This window comes from Doryrhamphus excisus, linkage group LG12, assembly GCF_037039965.1.
Source record: "Doryrhamphus excisus strain RoL-2023G ecotype Guam linkage group LG12, RoL_Dexc_Guam_v1.1, whole genome shotgun sequence".
Taxonomy (NCBI): domain Eukaryota; kingdom Metazoa; phylum Chordata; class Actinopteri; order Syngnathiformes; family Syngnathidae; genus Doryrhamphus; species Doryrhamphus excisus.
In genome coordinates this window covers 15,509,203-15,527,606 of record NC_136368.1, presented here as the reverse complement: position 1 = coordinate 15,527,606, position 18,404 = coordinate 15,509,203, and the positions used below count along the sequence as shown (strand labels likewise).

The 18,404-nt window shown below is 42.1% G+C and overlaps 1 protein-coding gene across 2 annotated transcripts in view; it reads right to left on the bottom strand.

Annotated features, from left to right (window-relative positions):
• Positions 1-6,467: 6,467 nt before the first annotated feature.
• The window catches only part of LOC131135587 (cyclic AMP receptor 1), a 75,205-nt gene continuing 63,268 nt past the window's right edge, over positions 6,468-18,404 (bottom strand). For both annotated transcript variants that reach the window (XM_058081672.2, XM_058081676.2), the window contains 2 exons: positions 15,020-15,167; positions 6,468-7,326 (listed from right to left, as the gene is read on the bottom strand). In XM_058081672.2, coding sequence (XP_057937655.1) covers positions 7,159-7,326; positions 15,020-15,167 — 316 coding nt within the window. In that variant the 3' untranslated portion in view covers positions 6,468-7,158. The remainder of the gene's footprint in view (positions 7,327-15,019; positions 15,168-18,404) is intronic.

Below are 18,404 nucleotides of genomic sequence, written 5' to 3'. Positions count from 1 at the left end.
CACGCACACACACACACCTCACTATAACGCACACACATTCACGCACAGTATTCCACGTCCATACACACCCGTCTTTAGCACTCGGCTTACACACACACACCCTCACACACAAACCTCTTTAGCGCTCTGCTGACGCGTGCACACACACGCGCGCGCGCGTCAATAAAAAAGCCCAGCGATGTGAGGAGAGGCCGCCGGCGCTTCGCTCCCCCCCCCCCCCCCCCGTTCCCCCACCACCATCCCTCCCCCCGCCACTGCGATTAGCGGAGGCAGGCTGGCGAGGCGCCCCTCCGTTATCTGGGGCGGTGGCAGGCTGTGTGTGTGCGTGTGTGATGAATTTAACTCTTTCCAGGATGGAAGTAAAAGAGGCTAGCTCGGTCTTATCACACAGCAAGCAGGACACGCGCTGACGTCACGCAACCTCGTGTCCTCATTAGAATGATAATAGGGATAGTGATGTTAATAGGATGGTTGGGATTGGTTGTTGTTTGATGACGTCACCACATTGAAACCTGTTGCTCCTTCTACATTTTCATCTGTACAATAGGTAATATTTTTTTTACGTCTTATAATAGAAGATGTTTTACGATTTTATTTTGACCTTTTTCACCACTTTTTAAAACATGTCTTGTATAAAAATAAACATTAATAAACATTTTTCTTATAATGACTTCTTAATGTTCCATACAAATATAATTTTATGTCCATAACATTCCAAATAAATTCTCGCACAACTTTTTTTTTAATATTAGCTACAATAGTTACAAAGATGCAACGTTTTGCCAGAATGTTAACAAGATTAAAGTCGGAACATTTTCTACGCCGCTTGTCCTCACGAGGGTTGCTGATGTATGCTAGCCTACGCTAGCTGTAACGTCGGAACATAGCTTTATTATTTTCAACTTTTCTTGCTACATGATGACTATTTCCATAACGTTGTCTTTTTTTTTCTCGTAACCTTACGACTTCATTCAAATGAACTTGTGACTTTTTTCTTGTCGCGTTAAAGCGTTTTTCACGTGATATTACTTTTTCACGTGATATTACTTTTTACTGACTTTTTTTTTCAAGTTCAACAACATAAAATTACAGCTTTTTCTTCAGATTCTTATTCTTTCTTATGAAAATGAATTCTTGACACGTTATCATAGAAAAAATTTTTCGACATGAAAATTTTCTCGTAATATTGCGATGTTTGTCGTCATGGGGACAATTTAGCAGTTTTGTTGCTACTTGTGTGACTAGACGTCACATACTGTAAATCATATTGCGTCTGAGGCCGAGTAGTCATGTGACACATGGTACATTTTTGCCCGGCTGATTTAATGCCGTCAGTTTTGTGCGTAACGTCGGAGGTGATTATGCTAGCTTTGCAAAGGGCAGCTCCTCACGGAGTTCAATGCAAACAGCCTGCAGCCAAAGCAGCTAATTGAACTATTTGATGTGAGGGGGGGCTCCTCTTTGAAGACATCATTGCGTGCGGGCGGTTCGCCTGTGATCTCGCCATTAAAACGAAAGCGGACGGTGATGAGGGATATACGGGGGCGGTCGTGCTGGCGACCGCACCACTATAAATACGGCGAGGCTGTAATAAACAACAGGTGGCGCTCAAACAGCCGTCAGGCCCGTGACACACACCATGGCTGCGAGGTGACAAAGCTCCACCTTGTTTTGTTGCCGCTGTCGCCGTTCCGCCTGGCCTCCCTCCTCCCTCCTCTGTGCATCAATGGCCGGACTCCAACAATGGCTGAGGTTTCTGCTGCTACACACACACACACACACGCACACGCACGCATACAGAAGCACACAAACAGAGATCTGACAAATGATAGGCTGGCGAGTCGAGGACAGCTAATAGTAGGCCGCGTGCCTGCCGACATGCCCGTGGGCCGCGGCTGTTAAATTGTATCCAATTACGAAGCATGCAACGATACCGAGGAGTGGAGGGGACAGGGGTGGGGGGAATAATAATTCTTCCCGCATGACAGGGAAATTCGCTTATTTCCTCGGCTCCAATGGTGCGGGTCTTGAAATGTTTAAGCATCTGTATGGGGTCCTTTTGTTTTGGCTAGAGGGCAAAGCTAAAGTCAGGTTTTCTGCTTTCTTTAATCAAAATCCTGTTTCGCATATGCACAGACCAACAACGACCAGCAGGGTGCAACTGGAATTCATATCCGTCATTTAAAACCAAACACCGCGCAAGCATCTTAATGCCGTCCCCATTCAAATGGCCGTAAGGCACGTTCAAATTAGGACTGCAACTCATGATTATTCAAATCCATTCATCGCTCGATTATTTTTCAGATTAATTGTATTAAAAAAAACACTTAATTTCAGGTTTGGCGCTTGAATATTCTCTTAAAAAGGACCTATTATGCTTTTCCTACTTTTCTGACCTATAAATGTAGTTAGAATGTTGTATTCTTGTGTTAAACTATGCCAAAGTTTCAGATAATGAGGTTTGCACTTTTGGAAGTGAGCCCTGAAAGATGTTTGGGATGACTTTAAAACACTCTGTTTCAGAGGGCGTTGCAAAACTGTTCTCTTGTGATGTCACAGAGGAGCCGGCTTCCTTATGGGCGTGGCTATAGGCGCGATACGCTCTCTGGTGCAGATTAGGTGCAGATTCTGGAAGATCGAGAAAGTATTCTGTGCGGGTTATTGTGTGCAGCTGCTCTATAGGAGATCACAACTCAATACAAAGGATCAAAAAATAAAAAAAAATAATGAAATAATTAAAAACCAAAATATTCAAAATGGCGTCAGCAAGACAATAAATGTACACAATCATGATTATTTTCTTTGTCAATTAATCTGAAGCTTGCTAACCTACAGTTAGCGCTTGGGTCCACAACATAAATATTGTTGTCTAAAGTTAAAGCTGATATGTGTGAATATTTTGTTTTGGCTAAAACACAAATATGATAGGTCTGCTTTCATGGATGACTAAGGAAATCCCATTTGAGAGGCTGAAATCAGAGGATATTTACATATTTAAATGTAAAAAGATTAGGTAAATAGTTGTCAATTAATTGGGAAATCGATTAATACGATTAATTGTCGCAGATCGAGTTAAAATGAATCTAACGTTCTGTTTGCAACTTCCTCGTAATATGGACTTTCTCTCATGATGTTACGATTTTATTAACATGGAAGTACATAATGTAAAGTTACAACTTGAGTCATGTAATATTCAGTTTTTGTCTCATCATATTAAAAAAAGAGCATGGCCACTTTTCTTAAAAAACATTATGACAATTCTTATCATATTTTGACGTTTTCCACTGTTTTCTCAAATTACGACTTTTTTCTCCGTTTGGGTTTATTGTCACAACTGTACAGCTTTTTTGTCATAACAACGCCACTCTTTCTCGTAATAGAACTTTTTCTTCAGAATTACGACCGTTTTCTCATGACATTATGATTATTCTTGTCACCTTATAATGTTGTCGTAAAATTAATATTCTGGCTCATCTTCGATTTAGTTTTCTCCGAAGTGCTTTTTCATAACATTATTACTTTTTTATTTATTTTTTTCTCGTAACATTGCAACTTTTTTTTCACATTAATTATTTTTCTCGTAGCCCTACGACTTCATTCCCCCTAACTGATAACTTTTTTCTTCTTGTCACATTATAAAGATTTTTTTCATCGGAAAATTACGACTTAATTTGCATGACGTTATGCTTTTTTCTCGTGAACATTAACATCCTTTTTAATTTTTTAAAACTAACATTATATATATTTTTTTAAACATTGCAACTTTTCCTCAGAATGTTATATCTTTTTCCCAAAACCTTATGACTTTTTTTTTTTTCGGGGATTTTTGTATTTTCTATTCAATTTTGAAGGTGGCTTGCTGGTACATCACCCACATGCACGGTTGAGCAGCCTTTGCAAAGCAAGCATCAGCGTGCAAGAGAAATAAACACACCCAGGCGCTGCTTTGTTATGAAATGTCTCTGCTGCTCATTTATTTGATGGAGTGCAAGTCAAGTCAAACCAGCGAGGCTGCCAAAAATAAGGGAAGGGATGCACGCCTGCGTGTGTGTTTGTGTAAGATGGTGGCAAAGCGCCGTTAAAGTGCTAACTCAGTCGCACTGTGGTGTCACTGACACCCGGCGGGAAAGTTCAACAGCTCTGGGGGTTGGGGGGGGTGAAAAGGGGGTCAAGTGTCAGGTCATTAGTTCAACTTGTCAAGCGAGGCCACTGACAGCGGTCACTTCACACAGGCCGCTGAAAAAAATGGTAAACAAGAAGAAATTGGGCGAGGCTGAATTTAAATGGACGCTATTATGCTGCCAATCACATCTCATGGCGCCACTGACACGTGCCATGAGATGATGAACTGTCAGAGACTGTTGCTAAGCAGCGCTAGCCCTCTGCCATAATTTACCTGTTTGGACCTTCGGGGGGGAAAAAGTGTGTGTGTGAAATATTTTTGTTGTTCACAAGGCTGTGCAGCAGGTTAGGACCATATAAATATAAAATGTACATTTAAATATACATATTATAAATACAGTACATCAAAGAGCACTAGCATTTTTACATATTAAAACAACACTAAATCTTTCAAAAAGACCCATCGTCTCTGCCCAATAGGGAAAAAAAACAAATTTTGAGTGATTCTGACCTGAAATCCTTAACAAAAAAAATGTCATAACTTCAATACAATTAATGAGAGAGATACAATTCTCGGGCCACGTTGAGCTCTCAAGTACTGTTACGATCACGCAAAATTTGATTGTGATGTGAATAAAACTGTGACCTGTGTTCTGCGAACAAAAAATGTCGGACACAGCAGATGGACAACTTGGTTTGTACAAAAGCAAAAAAACAACAAAATTTTGAGATTCATGCTTTGCATAGGATATTATGCACCAAGGGAAACAATAATACTGTCATGTACAATTGAAAAAAAAAAACGTAAACAAGCATCTCCAAATTTTGTACATTGTCAATAAAAGGTTTTAGCCCATGTTGACTTCTATGATGAAGCCAAAATATTTTCTTGTTTTTTCAAATTTTAATATGGAGATACAGTCGTCCCTCGCAATATCATGGTTTGATCATTGTTCATTTGCTCTTTTATGTGTTTTTTTCAAAACGAATTACTTAACTACTGTTTTGTGGTTGGCTATAGGCTATCAAAGACAAAACATACATCGTATTCTGGCCACTAGTCATCATTATTGACACATGCCATTAGATTACAGTCACACTGCCATAGCATGGCATATCCGATGTAACAGAGTGAAAAGAAGTTGGTGTGGAAGTGGTACTTTTTGGCTTGATTTTCCTTTTACCCCACTCCGCTTTAAACCCTTTCTTAAATTTAGAACACAGTAAATTAATTGGAGGCTAAATAGTTAGCTTGCTATTAGTTAAAGCCATGGCCGTCTCTTGTATACCTGAAGTGAGCGCATAGCCTGAGCATTAAAGTTGAGCAATGTTGTGTAAACAAAGAATATTCGAGTATAAAGTATAGTATATAAAGTATAAAAATGTTTCATTTATTAAAATGGAATCCTACTTCATGAAAATCACGGTTGGGTCTGGGCCCAATTAACTGCAATAGACGAGAAATGACTGTATAAAGGTGTACAACATTATGTGTAAAACAATAATACTTTAGTACGTTACTGTACTATAGAACTTTTTTTTTTTGCAAACTCACTCATGTGCATTCATCTATACGGAAAGCAAAGAAATGAATGACCGTAGAGTTCCACTCCACATCTCACAGGACATTCTACATTATACATAATACTGGATATACAATGTATTTTGAATGTTGCAACTTCATCAAAAATGAAGCATGCGAGAACAATTTTGACCCATGTTGAGATCTCAAGGAAAATAGAGATACGTACATCATTTTCACAGAATACTGCATGATTATGCACAAAAGTAAACAATAGTATTGTCCTCTGACTGATAAAAAACACGCATGTTCATTTTATGACGATTAGTTATCAGCGTCTCCAGATATAAAAATTGCTGATATGACGACACCGTTGGATACAGATTGAACGTTGCCAATAATAAATAAAGGTCGAATTTGGCCAAGCTGAGTCGGATTGATGCATTCGGGTCAAAACGGGGTTGGCTACGTTAGCCATTAGCCTATAATGACAGTGACTGTATTGTAAAATGTCAATGCCATACTTTGCGAACATGTTGTTTAGCCCTGCTATGTCATTTGTTACAAGCCTGAAGGAACATGAACAGAGGGGACACTTTTGGAGCTTTCTTTATCGGAATTCGTAAGAAAAAAAAAACATAAAAAAAAATTACGAAAGTAGCGTAAAATAATGATCGTAAAAATGATTTTTGTAGTGATGTTTTGAAGCAATTGAGGCAAAATGGAGTGTACTACTAGACTGCAACCAGCAGAGGCGCTGTTGATGATGGAGGACATAACATGAGCTTCGGGACGTTAGCTATATAGCAAGTCAGCGTGATGCTGGCATGGAAAGAAGAGTTCAGAATGACAATCAATTAATTTTTTTTCATAGTTAATCACGTATACTTAGTCAAAAAAGAAAAAAAACATTACGTAGATGTTTTTCATCAGAAAGTGACAATACACAAAAGGCAGAAACAAATACTGTCCAACTATGCATCACCTCCTTAGTGAAAATAAGCAGGAAGAAGAGTGGTCATGTTCCAGCACACACATAAAAAAGCCCTGCTTTTCTCCTCATCTCCTGCAGAGAGGTGAAAAGGTAATTGCTCTGAATGCTAAACTAGCACCTTGTTATGATTGCCTTTCAGCGGTTCTCTTCTTTTTTTTTCCCCTCCTCCATCTTGGTGGTATGCCAAAAGTGCAGATTGAAGGAGCCGAGGGGGCAGTGATGAGGAATGTTTTAAGACCTTCGGGATGCAGCGGAAGCCTTTTTAAACACGAGGAGGATCTTTAGCGCTCCGCTTGTAGTATTGCAGCCCTGCTCAGTATGTGCATGTGCGCGTCTTTAGGATATTAAATAGTAAAGGATGGGGATTAATAATGGAACCTGACAGCTCATCTCCGGCTTCTATCTGCCTGACTTTCCCCCCAATCTTCCCTTCCATTCTCTCCCCACCTTCTTTTTCCCTCCCTGCTTTCTAATCCGCCGCATTTTTCTTTGTCAGTCCTCGCCGTCCTTTGTCTCCCCCTCAGGGCCCTCGGTCTTTCAGGGTCATGTGCGGCGCATAGAAGAGAGTGTTGTCCTTATCGTCCTCGTCGTCGCTCATCTCGAGCAGGTCGGCTTGGGTGTAGCGCACGGTGCCGGCATGGTACTCCCCGATGCGGGTCCTGTCGCATAGCCGTGACTGCAGGGCCAGCTGGGGAACAAAAAGTTCACAGTCACTGGAGACAGCAAGTCCCACGTCGCTTTTCCGCTACATAGTACCGACTTGGTGGTACTTAAGGGGGCTGGGCAGCTGTGCATTGGAAAACTGTTGAATGGGACAAATGCATCGGAAAATAATGAAGAATGATGGTCTCCTGTGTTTACTTCTCATTTAGAGACACATTTTATCCATCGGGAGACTGAGGGCAGCAACAAAACGGACTGCAGGTTTAAGTATAGCTTGAAGGAAAATGGGATTTCGGTAGTTGCCATAGTGACAATAAACAACATACTGTATGCTGACAAACAACAGCAATGGAGGAGACTGAGGCTCTGCATTTACTTCTCAGCATGCGGAGGTACAGGGATGACTTTTAAAAAGAAGAGACTTAGGGCACCAAGAAAACAAGTTCAACTGAACAGAACAAGGTGCAAGAAAATACTGGAGGAGAATTACTGTATCTCCTGTACCTACTTCTCAGTAACATTTTATCCAATGGGAGACTGAGGGCCAAAAGAAAATGGACTGCACATTCACGTATAACTTGTACGTGAGTAAAGTCAGATGAGAAACACAAACATAAAATGGAAAACAAAGATGTCCTGTATTTCAGTCTCAATAAGGAGACAAATAAGGAGATTGGGGGCAGCAAGAAAACAGACCTCACGTGGAGGAATAGGTTTGCTATTGTTGCCATATAGTGACCCCATCAGATGGAACAAGAAATGCCAACAATACAATATTCTCACAACATTTTATCCAAGACGGTGGCAAAAATAGTGGAGACTATGGAGCATAATGATGTGGCCTTCACTCATAAGGCACGGTAAGCTAATGTTAACAAGTGTCTCATGTGTTTATTATTTTGAACTCAGAAAGGACTGAGGGCAGAACACAAACAGGAGCGCTGCAGTACTGAAGAGACTGTGGGTATGCCTGACAGTTTGAAGCTGCCTTCAGCATGTCTTCTATTACTTTCATTCATCTAAGAGGAGGCATGAAAATAGGAGTGATTCAGCAAAGTGGACACTATGGAGTATACAGTAATACTGCTGTGTCCAGAGCTAAGGCAGAGCAAGAGGGTTAGCTATTGTTAGAATTGTGTGGGTCTCATCTTGGAATTTAGGAGACAAATTTAATCCGAGAGGAGACTGAGGGCAGCAAGAAAATGGAACCCTGCAGAAAATGGGAGACGGTGGAATATAATACTAAGGCTAAAGCAGAGCAAGAGGGTAAGCTAACTATAGTGTGTGTTTATTTGGCCCTCAAATGTAGTAGTTTAGTATAGTAGTATAGTAGGAATATCAGAAGCTGAATAGAGCAATGTCTGCCACCTTTGGCTTTCCTCCAGCTAGAAGACGATGACAGAAGGCCCAGAAGTGGTGGCTCCTAATTAGACTGCTGATGGACGATGATGTAGTTGTCCAATACTTAAAGTCAAACTTCTTTATGATTGGATTGGGGCGGGGGGGGGGGGGGGGGGGGGGGGCACTTCATAGCTTTCTACAGAATGGCCAGTGACAACATCGATTTTTTTTTTTTGACGAAAAAACAAGAGTGAGAGTGAATTTGTATGTTCATCCGAGATGACTCATTGTCTTTTGAAAAAAAGTAAGCTACTGATTTATCGCTGTCTTTTTAATTTACCCATCAATGCTACAAAGCAATACCTGTCAGTACCCTTGAAAATGTCTTTCCTCATGCAGTTTATTCTTTTTTGCCCCCATCCTGAATTTACAGATATATACCTTTAAAGGAGACCTATTAAGCATTTTTCCACTTTTGTGACATATAAATGTAGTTAGAATGTTGTATTCTCGTGTAAAACTATGCTGAATGCTGGTTTCAGAGAGTTTTTTCTAACACCGGCTCACTGTGATGTCACAGTGAGCCTTGTGAGAAGTCACCAGCTCCATCCAGCTGGTAACTTCCTTATACTGGTGTGCCCGGGGAGGCGGGCTGTGGGTAGAATCAATTAATACAGACAGTTTTGAAAGATTCTGGAAGATCTAGATACAAGATCTGAATGCAAAGGGCCAACAATTAGCATATTATGCTAGGAGTCCACTGGGCCAGAGCCAGTTGATGCCAGTTCGCTCCAAAGATTATGTGATTGGTGCATCAAGGCTCGCTGCGGCGCCGAATTAATGTTCGCTCGGCATGTTGCCATTATTCGGCGCCACAGCAAGCCACTATGCGCCAATCACATAATCTTTGGCATGAACTGGCACCAAGTGGACTCCTAGCATCATTGGCTCAACTTGGCTCGCACCATTACATTCCAGTGGATTCCAATAGGCGGATTGTTTGCGACATTTGGTTCTACTTGGTGGATGAAGATTTTAAACATTTTGACATTTTCTTGCCAACAAACTAAATTTTTGCCACAGTTACGAGACACCACGAGCCAGTTGGGAGGCAGTTTGAGCCACTGCACGCCACTAGGCACTTTATTACCGACACTAGGCGCCACAGCAAAATCCATTGCCGCCAACTGGCACCAACCCAGCAGACTCTTAGAATTACGTCCCCTTTTAATAAATAGCCAGTTCCCTGACATGTAGCTCTCGAACGCAACACTATTCTTGATGCAGCAGCAATACAACAGGTCTATGAAGTTAACCTCTCAATGATAATAACCCTCTGTAAAAATCTCAACCAACAGCTGAGCAGCAACATTTTCAATCGCATGCAGAGGTAGATAAAGGTGCTGTATGCTGATCACTCATGATACTTGTAATGAAACCGTTGTAATGCCAATTGGCCCTATCAGAGATCCTGGTAGTTATTTGCTTTTACAGACCACACACCGGTTATACAGGAGACTCTATGGTTAATTGGAGCATTAAGGGTATGTTTTCACAATATGGGAGGAAACTGGAGTCACTGGAGAAAACGGTTAGCCAAGGAGAACATGCTGGTGTCCTTTGTCAAGCTGAGGAAAGCAATAAATGGACTCCTCAAACTCAAATCACAGAGAAGATCTGAGGTCAGCAGCCAGGATTTAGGTCTTCTGAAAGTGACTTGGACTATATGACATTGCAGTAGGATACAATAGTTGACTGACATTTAGATTTGTGTATAAACTTGGTTTTCGGATAACACCAATGCCTTCCATGTTAGTGCATCACGATCATCACCACAGCAACTGTTTTTTTTTAGACTGGTGCTACAAAACCAGATTGAAAAACAAAAGGGACATTATATTCCCTCTGAGAAAAAAAAGTCATGGTCCAAATAACCGCAGACACGTGGCCGACATTTGGAAGCGAATGACGAGCCAGGGAGATGGCTTGCGGCTGCGATGACGGCAAAGGATGTTTCGCAATAGCCACCAAATAGCGTGAAAAGGTTGACGCTGATTCCCATGCAGCTTCTAAATAAAAGACACTCACTATGTTTACATGGATTAAAAAAAAAACAAAAACACAACAAATTCCATTCCTGAGCCAGCATTTGCAATTTTTTTTGTCAAACTATTCATTAATTTTTCTCAGAAAATAGGTCATTTTTCCACATACTTGTCCACAATTAGTGAATATGGCTTTGTTTTCAAGATTATGTATGCAAATGACATTAGATGATTCTGATAATTATTTGAATTTCATGTTGTAATCAATCAATCAATCTACCAAAGGGAAGACAAACTGCCATGTTCTTGAACTTGAACACACATGTATAACTTTGCCACTATAGTTACATTTTGAGAGCGTCTCTGTTTTAATCACCATCGATCTAACATGTACCAATATTTAACCGTACTGAGCATTTCATTCGTTCATGTCAGCGTTTGTTGTTACCAATTTGCAACGAGCTGCCAAGATGCGTTGTTTTGATGTGATGTAATAGGTCAACTGGAAAAGCCATACATTTCCGACCGCTGAATGGAGCATAAGTGCCATCTAGGTACACAGTGAATGTATGGAAGACCATCGAATTAGAAATAGTGCATGTAAACAGGGACTTCAAAACATAAGTGCCATCTAGCACCTCCGAGGTAAACAGTGAATGTATGGCCGACCATAGAATTAGAAATAGTGCATGTAAACAGGGACTTCACATATATATGTGAAAATAGAAGAGACTGATTTATTTGGGGAATCCGATAAATTGAGTACATGTAAATATACTGACTGTTGCTTGAAGGGGAGTTCCACCAAGCAGTACAGTCATGTTCAGTATAACAAGAAGAAAAGCTAATTTGATGCCAGACCCCCGAATATAAGACAAACTGTGTTCTTTAGACTTCTCTCCAGGGAAAACCCTTTCCCCACCCTCATGTCTATTTATGATTTGTGTCAGTACGATATTTTCACTGCTGTTAGTTGGTTTGTGTGTTTGTTACACCACCGATTCACCTTCAAATGTATGGAGAGCAAGAACCCATTTAGTTTTGGTGCGCACAGTATACAATTTTGGCCTGCTTCCATTTATTTGGAAGTGTGTATCGTGTGGAAATGAGACTGTACCATGTGCATTGCTGAGTAAGGGGTTTGCCGGTTGAGAGTATTTTTATGCTGATATTCACCTTACACAAAGTTTCATAAGAGTGGTGTTACGTAATCTTGCTAACGAACGAAGAGGTATTGACTTGAACATGAGAGTATTTTTTACCATACCATACTGACCCAAATATAACAAGTATTTTTTCCCCAAGAACCATCTTATCCAAGTATCGGCATCTAAAATGTATGCAGAGCATCAGCCAAGAAATATATGTTTTTCAATGATGAGTTTTTTGAAAATTCTCTTAATAATATGTGACCAAAAATGGGTCTTGAAAAACAAAGGGTCAATATGGTAATACCTTGCATGTTGCCTTTTGTGCCACATGTTTACAGATAACATCAGCATGCACCACCGCTCCGTGTCGTGTTTATCGTCTTTGTTTATGTCTGGGTGCTACTGACGTCATACTATTAACGTAGCTGTAACGGCTATCCCCATCCCCACCTACACTCTAGGTACGATGGAAACACAAACCCGATTAACTGAACTGGTGGAAACGTGGCTCACGTCCCGTGGAACGCGGCAGCCAAGTAGTTTGCTAATGAGAAAGAACCTGCCTGGAAACGGCGAGCATGAAGGAGGCAGACAGAAAGGAAGCGAGCGAGCCAGTGGCTGCTAGGAGGCGGTTGTGATGGGTGAGGTTGGGGGGAGGGGGGGGTTTAGTTGGCGATGAGATGTCTGATGAAAGCGCAGATTCGTTGCGCCGAGGCAGGAATGTTTTGACGCTCTCACAAGCGCCCACCCCCGCCGTCACCACCTCCTCTAGTCACCCGCGCTCCCCTCCCCTCCGCCGCCGCCGCTGCTGCCGCCAATCTCGCACCTGATGTGAGGGGGCTGCTGGGAGTCGCATGCCAAGATGAATAACAACCGGCTGTTAGTCACGAACGCACACGGAGCCTGTCTGCCTGGCGCGTGTGTGCATGTGCGTGCACGGAGCTGACGCTGTCGTCGATTCCCGTAGCCTCTCCCCTGGTTCCCTGACACAAACATCATTTCCGCTGTGATTTACGAAGGCGCTGCGATCCTATTTCACTTGTGTTGTCTTCGTTCTCTCTCTTCGTTGCCCTCCCTGCTTGCCACGACGGAACATTGACATTTGCGTTGAAGGTCATAGCACATATTCCACTCTTCCAGTTTGTGCTCATGGCCCGTCATCAGCCTGGCTGGCCATACTGAGTGGGTGACACGACAAGAGACTATTTTACCCCCAATCTCACTCCCACCCTCGCCGGTTCGATATTAGCGGCGGCTCATATCCGCAAGTACTGTCAATGTTGTAGATTGAGACAAATCAGTGAGGGAAACTGTATCGATCGTGGTGTTTATCGAAATGCGACTCGGCGGTTCCAATGTGAAAACATCTTCCAGCATCACGCAAAAGCTGAATTTAGGAAGAAGGTGAAAAGTTAAGCTTGTTATTTTTTTTAACTGACAATAGAATATAATGCCTGAAATTATATTGACATCATGATTTCATGTTGGTGGTATAACTTATAGGAACGGAGTTCTACAGTTGCCATGGCGACCTAGGAGTACGACTTTGTGAGTCGTTAAAGTGGGAAAACCGTGCCACATGGAACACATCAGTTAGAACGAGACATGCTGAGAAACAACGCCAACAGAGGAGAACATCGGAATGTGGCTGCTGACAAATTTTATCCAAGAGGAGACTGAGGGCAGCAGGAAAATGGAACGCTGCTGCCAAGTGGAGATTGGGACTTTGGTGAAAGATCATACATGACCTTAGAAGGACACTGTGAATCAATTACATGTTAAAACAACAGTTCCTGTAGTTGCCGTGGTGAGCCATTCAAAATAGTACTGCATTTGCGGTGGTAAACATCCAAAACTATGGTGCGTTTAAAACATCAGTCAGAAGGATAGGTCCTAACAAACAACAAGAATGGAGAATAATGAGGGTCTTAGTGTTTTTTTTACTTTCGGAATGTAGATAATAGATGGATTTATCCAAGAGGAGACCAAGGACAGCAACATAAGTCTGCAGCAAAGGTGGAGAAGAAGCGAAACTTCAAAATCAGACTGATGGTTAAGTTTATATCAGAAAAGGAGTCCTATACATGTTGCCATGCCGACCCGTATTAGTTACGGTAAACTTTGAGAAAGTGTGTTGTAGTGAATGCATCAGTCGGAAAGAGATAAGCTAACATACAACACTAACGGAGGAGAAGGATGCTCTCTGTGTGAAGACGTTCCTCCTCAAGACAAACTCAATCCAAGAGAAGAGTGAAGGTAGCAAGGAAGCGCAGCGCTACAGCAAAGTGGAGACTGTGGAGTATACCGATACTGCAGTGTCCAGAGTAGGCAACCATTACCATGTGCGTTTATTTTGGTCATTCCTGGGTGTGTCCTTTAATGTTACAATAACGTATCTGCTTGACCAATGAGGTTTCGTCACCCATATGGTATCGGCTAAGTACACTTGGAACCCTGGCTTACCAGACACTAGAAACAGTAGCTAGAAAAAGAGACGTCCAGTGGAAAAGGAGCATAAATGTAAAAAATGTAAACTGGATGTGTAGCGAAGCCTGTTTTAAAACTTTTTTTAACGCATGCACATACCAATATATCAAGGCCGGCAAAATTATTGTTTGTATTTTTATAAATCGTGCGTTTAATTGATTTATTATCGTGACAGGTGAATGTCAGACTGGCTGACCAGCATGCCGTGCGATCAACCAAATAACTCACAGCAAAACAGGAAGGTGGTGTTGTAACATCACCACGATAGACCGGCTGAAAGTGATCAACATAACGGGGACCTCTCTAAAAACCTCTTTGGCCAGCTTGCTGCTTTCATCACTGACTCGATTCATTTTGCCCGTGTGCAAACATATGGCCGCCCCCAAGAAGGATGCCGGCCAGCCATTAACCCTGGCAAAATTATTGATTGTATTTTTATTAATCGTGCGTTTAATTGATTTATTATCGTGACAGGTGAATGTCACACTGGCTGCCCAGCATGTCTGTGAAGTGAATGCCGTGCGATCAACCAAATAACTCACGGCAAAACAGGAAGGTGGTGATGTAACATCACCACGATAGACCGGTTGAAAGTGATCTTTTCCCCGCTGTAACATACCACGGCGTGCTCCGTTGGTGCTCGTATGAATGCTTTGTAATACCCTGATACGTGTGTGCAGGTGTATGCTTGTACCTGCATGCCAGTAGGGCTCAGGAGGCTCCACCAGTCCCGATCCAAACCAAAGACAAAAGCATTAGCCAAACCGTGGAGGGGGGCAGTCAGGACGTGCAACAGGGTGAGGGAGAAGGAAGGAGCCTGCGGGTTGAGCGCATTATGGAGCCTGTGGGGAGGGACAAAGTGGTAAATGTACGTTGTAAAAAAAGCAAAAAAAAAAAAAAAAAGAAACAACCTGCTTCAAAGATAAGGATGCAACCATTGAAGTGGCAGACGGGAAAAAAAACGTTGGGGAAAGGCGGAGAGGTTGACAGATGAACCGGAAGAGTGAGGAAGAGGACAAGTGAGTGACAGAGCGAGAAGGAAGGGTGAAAACGAGCGGTAATGAGAGCGAGCGTCACAGTCAGGGGGTGGGGGGTTGATTTGGGGGGGGGGGGTAGCGAGAGGGGGGGGGAGCCGTAGGGGGAGGGCGAAAAGGAGCGAGGCGAGCTTTATATCAGCGTTTAAGAGCCCATTAGGCAGCGCGAGACGTCTGGGCTGACACATTCTTGGCTGCCGCTTCGACAGCACGCAGCACTTTACAAGGACGGGGGGGAAAGAAGCGAGGAAGCCGCGTTCGCTCCATTCTGCTCCTCTCATCCACCGTCTCCAAAATTCTCACCATAGCATCCTCCCCTCCGATTGACACATTTCTCCTCTTTGGCCAGCTTGCTGCTTTCATCACTGACTCGATTCATTTTGCCCGTGTGCAAACAAATGGCCGCCCCCAAGAAGGATGCCGGCCAGCCATTAACCCTGGATTAACCTTGTATTAAGGGCTCCTCGCAGGGGTTAGCGTGCCGCTAATGTTTTTTTATTGATCTATTAGCCAGGGAATCAAAGCATATGCTGCTCACAGTGACTCCCACGAGCCGGAGCCGAAAATAAGAGGCTGCCACCGCTGCTGCCTCCGTGGTTGACCTCGGCGCTCGGAAAGTCATCCCCAGGCTACGGGGGAGGAAAACCTGACCGCGCTTGGCAAAGACCAGCGGTTGTAATGTGAGACGCTGGAAAAAAGCAGCACTAACATTTAGACCAGGGGTCTCAAACACGCGGCCTGCAGGACACTAGTTTGAGGCCCCCGCTTTGATATGAAAGTTTAATGTTTGTGCGGCCCGCGCAAGTTTGATATGGATGCTGTATGGTATCATTAACCCAGAAAAAATTATTACGTTTGATTAATGTTCATGTTAAAGGTTAAATAACTGTTAATAGTTATCCTCCCTATCCGTGTGGAAGTGGTACGTTTTTGGCTATTTAAGTTTAAAGGCAATAACTTGAAGGCTACCGTTTAGGTCGCTAGCTCTCTAGTTTGCGAGTTAGCATGTGTCTCAAGACCCTGCAGTTGCGCAATATGTTGTAAATAAAGAGTATAAATGTGACTATAGTCGTGTTTTGTCATGTCTACAGGGCTCTAATAATGCTTTGTTCATTTTAATCTGAAAAAAATTATTTGTCTACACACCAACTATATATGGTTTAAGTTTTTATTATTTGCCGTTTTATTATTATTATTATTATTATTATTATTGTTATTATATTTATTTATTTATTACTGATTGATTGATTTTCTTTATTCTTGATTTATTTATTTTTCATCTTATTTTGTGTAGAAAAATAAAAAGTAAGATATTTGAGAACAGTGGAATGTTTTATCAGAGCTTTTCTTGTAGAAAATCGGAACCAAAGCAAAGTTTATTCATTTTTCTGTTTTTAATAAATGCGTTTTTGGGTTTTTTTTTTTTGGAAAACCTGATGCGGCCCAGTCTCACCCAGTGGCCCCCAAGTAAATTGAGTTTGAGACCCCTGATTTAGACATTTTTCTCTTATTTTCCGCCATATATTTGCCCTTCTTGTTAAATAAACTACATTGACACTCTAAGACTAGATATATGTAAGATTTACGCCAAGTCGGCCTAACCCACGTAAGACTGGACTGGTTGTCAGTCACAGGAAATGTTATGCAAATGCTAAGGGGGGTACATCTATTTTTTCAGGACAGAACATTAGGTACAGTATTGAGGCGTAACTGCCTTTGCAATATAGTCACACCTCTACTATGTAAACAAATACAGTGCAGCCCCCGCCTTTGGCGAGTGGGAGTCATGGCTAGTGATAGTGCCAACGTAAAGCCAGAAGCCAAAAGTGAATTGTGTGTGTTGAGAATGTCTGTTGACGGTAAAGACGGCCCTGTCATCTTTTTTCACTCAGACCTTGCATGACGTCAGCGGGCATTGTCAAACGATCTCTTACATTAAAGCGGTAAAACACAACACGGTGTAAACAGCCTCAGTCGCACACACTAAAGGGGCTGTCCACAGGGGGGAATGTTTTCAGGGGGAAACGGACAAGTATTTTATCATTTCAGTCTTTCATCCATGCCCTGAAACTGTATTTTTGAAACTGTATTTTTTAAAAATGGCTTCCAGAGTGGGAAAATCTGATGACGCCGGCTTTTTGTTTCCATGTAGACAAGCAAACCGCGACATTCTGAAAACAATGACGTTAACAATGTCAACGGGGATGTTTACCAGAAGTGACCACTGCTGACAAGCCAACTAAATATTTGAATACTTCGACTGGCATGACTCAACCCAATCGACATCCTGATTTTTTTTTTGGTCTTACACTCCAAAAAATGACCTGTAGAAGTAATTCAATTTCGGCGTCGGTTTTGACTAGCGGTTCTCAACTGGTTTGGCGGTAGGACCCACCATTAGCCTTCAATGTAAAGCGTCGTCCCAAATTGTGGAAATGTTTTAATGTAAAGCTTAGACTTACTTATATGGCTGCCAAGAGGGCGCTAACCTTTGGTCAGAAAATGGACCTGAATATAACCAAAAGTGTTTTGTTGTTTTTTTTAATTGTATCCATCATTAACTATTTTTGTGGTGGATGGCAATGATAGTCTTTATTGACTGTAATGCAATTGCTTCTCACCAGTTATTAAAAGGGACCTATTGTGCTCATTTTTCATCCTTTGTATTGAGTTGTGGACTCCTATAGAGCAGTTTCATATGAAAACCCACACAGAAAGCTTTCTTGATCTTCCAGAGTCTGTACCTATTCCAGCTGTATTTCCTTGGGTTTCTTGCTTTCCTGCGTAAATAGTCTGATTTAATTTATTCCACCCACAGCCCACCTACATGCATGCCCACTACACTGTGGTTGATACACTGTGACTAAGGGCTCCCAAGGCCTTCTGGACAGCTGCCGAATCTCACTTTCTAATTTGGTCGGTATTGGAGTTGATAATGAATGTGTTGGATATGTAGTGGTCCTGTGTTTAAAAAAACTCAGGTAGGCTATGCTAGGCTATTAACAACTCCGCGGGCATCAGCAACAGTTTTGGTGAACAATCCGG